Below are 5,226 nucleotides of genomic sequence, written 5' to 3' on the forward strand. Positions count from 1 at the left end.
CATATAAGTGATATCAAAAAAATAAAAACGACGTTGCACAGCCAAAGTTATCCTTTTTATGTGGTAAAAATATCGTTTCTTAGTTATGATTGTAGCTTTCTCGGTTCTTTCCCGCGCAAAACAGTTTTTGCTATGTTGTACATTTGTAAGACGGAGGCAACACATGCGGGTGTAGCGTCCTCTTAATATTGTGATGATGATAACAATTTTCATAGATAACATAACATTTCACCATGTTTTCCCATGACTCGGAATGCATATGGCGACTTCCTATGAGGCTCATATTTTGAATAATGCACGCGTTCCATGTATTTAGTTCAGTGGCCCATAGAACACTTGCAATTTTTGCCACTGGGCCTTTTATTGTTCATTATGAGTTAATCTTATAACAGCTCAAAAATATCGAAAATACAGTTACAATTTTTAGACAGTAATTTTTACAGTTACTTTTTTAGTAAGTATCTGAATTTCAAATTTTGACAAATTAAAATAACCAAAAATTAAAAATACTTTTTAGTTAAAAAATTCTTAACATTTTTAATTATAATAGATAGTAGATACCTTGAAAATGTAATACTGATAGTTTTGTTGTCGATGTGTAATGTATAGGAAAAACAAGAGCCTACGTATGGTGTGAGCTGGTTACTGTTGGAAGAGCTGAGGATTCAAGCTTGGTTCGGGTACAACGCGGCCAAACGGGCTGTTCGCCGGGACGACGCCATGGAACGTGCCAAAAAGTGCGTATTAATGTATTATAATATGATACAATGTGTAGAGATGTGTACACGATATAACTGATATACGTCTATAATACGGCTATACGTATTGACGTATTGATAGACCATACTATTCAGACTTATAAAACACGTTTTTTGATATTTGCTCAAACGCATTAATTATAGGACGACCAGCAGACACGCGATAATTTATCTGTATCTCTGCACACAGGTATTTGATTGACGCGGACGCAGGGTATCCGTTGATATTGTACGGGCCTTCGGGGTCGGGCAAGACCACTGTGATGGCGGCTATAACGAAACACTGTCACCTGTGGAATTCGGACGCAGCGGTGGTGGTGAGATTCGCCAACGCATCCGCTTACAGCTCCTCGCTGGAGCAAACGCTTCACTCGCTGGTTGTCCAATTGAATCTCTTGGACAGCGGAAAATGTATTTGGTTCAAGCACGTGAGTTTCATTTCTAAAAAATATATTAATTTTTTTTGTTTCAATAATTTCACGCCACCGTCGTTTTTAGGACGTACAACTGTACTCGGAACAAATTATACGGCTGTTGGGTTCGATTGGATCGAAACGGCCGGTGACATTGATCGTCGATGGAGTCGACCGAGTAATTATTACACCACAGATGACATTACTTATAAATATATAGGACTGTGAATTTTTAGCGAATGCATTTTTTAGACATATAGCTTTCTATTACTTCAAAGTTGCAAACTTCCGAATTATGTATCATAGCGTATATTATATCAATATGATATAATTTGGTTTTAAATCATTTTATAGTTTCTAGATTTTAAGGTCCTTTTTTGCAATTTTACTATTGAAATTGAAATTTTCAGAGTTTTAAATACTGTTTACAAATATGACACTAGTAGTTCAGATAATAAATAATTAAAAATTGAAGATTCGTTTTCACATATTATTTGCATACAACAATTATTATTTAAAAGTTAAATTTTATTGGATTTAAATTTTTAATAGTGCGTCACAGCACTATATTCACAGCTATATATTGGCAATATCTATATACAATAAGTTACCGTCGTTTATTATATTTCCTTCATATCTTGTTCGTTTGTATGTACAGTTCGAGAACAATTTAGTGGATTGGATACCGCAGTCGCTGCCCAACAACGTCAAGATCGTAGTGTCAGCCTCAGAGCCTTCAGAGCACCTAAATCGATTGCGTCAGACCATAAAAACGCAGGATTCGTATATACGGGTTGGTTATAAGTACCTACTGCTCATAATATATTTTATGTTATTGATTTTCGTGCACAGATAAAGTCAATCTCCATCGCCAATAGTCGTAACTCGTAATATATTAGAATATTATTCCACTTAATTTGTGTTAATAGATCGCGAACATGACGGATGAACAAATTGACTCCTTATTATCGGCGGCGATCATCCGACCGATCGGTGGTGGCGGTGGCGAAATGAACAAAACCGACGGCAAACTGGTAGCCGCCAAAACACCGTTCGAAATTCAAGTGAGCTTGCTGTGTTCTAAGATACGAAATTCGAAACAACCACCTTCATCGGAAAAGTGGGTGGAAGCTATTTTCGACAACGTCGAATCGCATCTCGGCAAAGACAAGGTACGGCATATACCTAAAGTTTATTACAATACCTACAAAAATATAAATATATTATATGTATAAATTATTATAATAGAATTTTCGGCTGCGATGATAATAACATATAAATAAAATGCAAATATCAGTTGGTATCGTTTATATAAATGATTCGTTAATAGTTTTCAAAACGTTTTGAAACAATTAAAACGGTTGAAATCGTTTAAACAATGTATATAGTGCAAAAGTTATATATTCGAATTTCAAACTGATTGAATGTTAAAAAACGTTTTGGTATCGTTAAAATGATTTATATGATGTCAAGCCTTTTTGAAATTGAAAAGAATTAAATGCTTCATATAAAATAAATATAGTAGGTAAATACAATTTACAACAAATAATTTTTACTCATATTATGTCCTCTAGGTATCCTCCGTGATTGGACACATGTGTGCCACCCGATACGGTTTACTCGATTCGGAGATAGTCGAATTACTATCTTCGGAGAACGAATTTCGCGTTTCGGACCTTTCCGCAGCTGGTAAGTTATTATAATCATATTATATTCGTACCTGTAACGTAAAAAGCTATATTTTATAAAAGGGAAATGCGTTGTTCGCATGAATTGATATATAATTACACGTTTATTACACGCATAACCAAAAACCGCATAAATATAAATGTAATAAGTCAACAAAAAAAAAGATCAGATTTCCCTTAGGAATAAAATATATACCTATTGAACAAAACCACTCACTTTTTAGTTTTTAGTAAAAAAATTAAAAATTATCACAATATTGCTTTTTTCGAAAAATGGTTTAAATAAAAAATAAAAATTTGTTTATATAAGTACTTATGTAGGTATGTAGGTATACATTAAAATATTTTTTTTAATCATCGTTGCATTATTACCTATTTATATTATTTAAATTTTTCCAGTACCCATTATATCAGTTACAATAAGTCGATAAAACATTTTTGAATTGAATATATATATAAACTATAAAGCTAAACATTATCAAAACCAAAAATATCTGCTAAAAACCGTATTTTTCTTTTACTATGTGGTAATAATATACCTATATCATATTTCAGTGATTTCGCCTCCGGCCGGTCTCTTCTGGGCAATGTTCAACGAACTGATGTCTTCATTTTTATACTGGTTCAAAACGGATCGGTACGCCACTGTCCGGTGGAAGAACGCCGTAGTTGCCGAAGCCGCCGGTCGACGCTATAGCGAGTCCATTCAACGCATCAATAAGAAAATGATTTCGTACTACGACGACCAGGTATGCACTGTGCAGTCGCGCAAATGAGTGGCCTTATAATCCCCTCGAAATATATCTAACCCGTGGCGAAGGTTTTACTACATTTATTATTTTCCTTAGAATTTGTTTAGTGTTTTCTGTAATATATACTTCAATGTAATATACAAATGTATTACATTACCTAGTTTACTATATTAAATAATTTATATGCTTATTTGTAGTATTGTATATATTTACAATGCAATTTATTTTTTTAAATTAATTTATTGTTTCATTAATTAAATATTTTATGTTAAAAAAAATAGTGTGTAAAAAATATGTAAGCACATTAATTCGAAAGATTTTTTTGAAAGATAAATACTAAATAAATAATAATACGAGCTAATCACGTATTTTAAAATATAAAAATAATAATATACTAGGTAATACATATTAATATATTATACTATATTACAGTTTACATTAAAGTGTATAATTTCTTCCGGAGAGACTCAGTCTTTCGAGACTACGTATCTATCTTATAGTACCTATATTTATTATATACAATGCAGTCATTTTGACGATTTATTATATTCTCTGGTCGGTGACAGGTGGTGGCGATGGTGGAGGATGACAGTGGCAAGAAGAGCTTGCCGAAACGCAGGAAATTGGATGAGTGTACTCAACTGACGGACAAAGCCGAGACGATCAAAAAATTTTTCAGCGACCTTGATTGGGTTTTGGAAAAACTCAATAATGGGTCGGTGCTCCAAGTAAGCCGATTACCTTACGACGATTAAATAGATGGGACTGCGGGGATATAATGCTGCGGCATACTAAAATTCTCATGTAGTATGACACTCTCCCGCCCAAATTCTGAAGAGAAATAATATTAAAAACTGAACGAAAAAACATAATTATGGCAAGACATACGATTAAATATTAGGATACATTTTTCATACCATTTATATTTTATTTTAATCAACAATACGGGTTTCGCCTTAATATATATAACATAATATATTATATATATACATTACATGGAAATTATAAATATAAAGGTATATAATATAATCATAAATACAATTTTGTATATGGTGTATATAATCTATTCCAATACAATTTATTTTATCGATGCCAGTTTTAAGATTCTGAGTGGAACGATGAATGTATTGATTTTACAATGATGTGTGTTTTTATTTTTATTTTTATTTTTTTGTGTCTGTCATCACGGTTTGGGGCAGTAAAACTGCTTCGATTTTCTTCAACAGTACCTTGTTTGATGGGAAAGTGAATCTAGTTGGTGCATTCGGGAGTTCAAAATTTGAAATTTCCAATAGTTTTCAAAAGCGACGTGAAAAACAAAAGAAAAATTAAGGAAAAACGGGAATTTTTACTCAAAAGCTGTTTTCAAGAAAATCGATTTTGGTTTTTGGTGTAACTTTAAAACAAATAACCATAGATACATGAAATTTTCACTGGTTGTTTATATTTCCATTTTCTATACATAATACAATTTTCAAAATATTTTGATTTGTTTTGAACTGTTTAGGGACATTTTCAGTTTCCAATTTTATTAGTTTTTTTTTCTATGAATGTCAATAAAACTTTATTTGATGTGAGTAAAAATACTTGAAAATTTAATACATGGCTCCTACTA

The 5,226-nt window shown here is 32.2% G+C and overlaps 1 protein-coding gene across 2 annotated transcripts in view; it reads left to right on the forward strand.

Moving 5' to 3' along the window:
- The window catches only part of LOC100164471, a 29,865-nt gene that overhangs the window by 15,525 nt on the left and 9,114 nt on the right, over positions 1–5,226 (forward strand). For both annotated transcript variants that reach the window (XM_001946964.5, XM_008191980.3), the window contains exons 8-15: positions 610–737; positions 949–1,186; positions 1,257–1,349; positions 1,830–1,964; positions 2,101–2,343; positions 2,746–2,860; positions 3,415–3,608; positions 4,178–4,339. In XM_001946964.5, coding sequence (XP_001946999.2) covers positions 610–737; positions 949–1,186; positions 1,257–1,349; positions 1,830–1,964; positions 2,101–2,343; positions 2,746–2,860; positions 3,415–3,608; positions 4,178–4,339 — 1,308 coding nt within the window. The remainder of the gene's footprint in view (positions 1–609; positions 738–948; positions 1,187–1,256; positions 1,350–1,829; positions 1,965–2,100; positions 2,344–2,745; positions 2,861–3,414; positions 3,609–4,177; positions 4,340–5,226) is intronic.

The sequence above is a fragment of the Acyrthosiphon pisum genome, chromosome A2 (genome assembly GCF_005508785.2).
Source record: "Acyrthosiphon pisum isolate AL4f chromosome A2, pea_aphid_22Mar2018_4r6ur, whole genome shotgun sequence".
NCBI classification, from domain to species: domain Eukaryota; kingdom Metazoa; phylum Arthropoda; class Insecta; order Hemiptera; family Aphididae; genus Acyrthosiphon; species Acyrthosiphon pisum.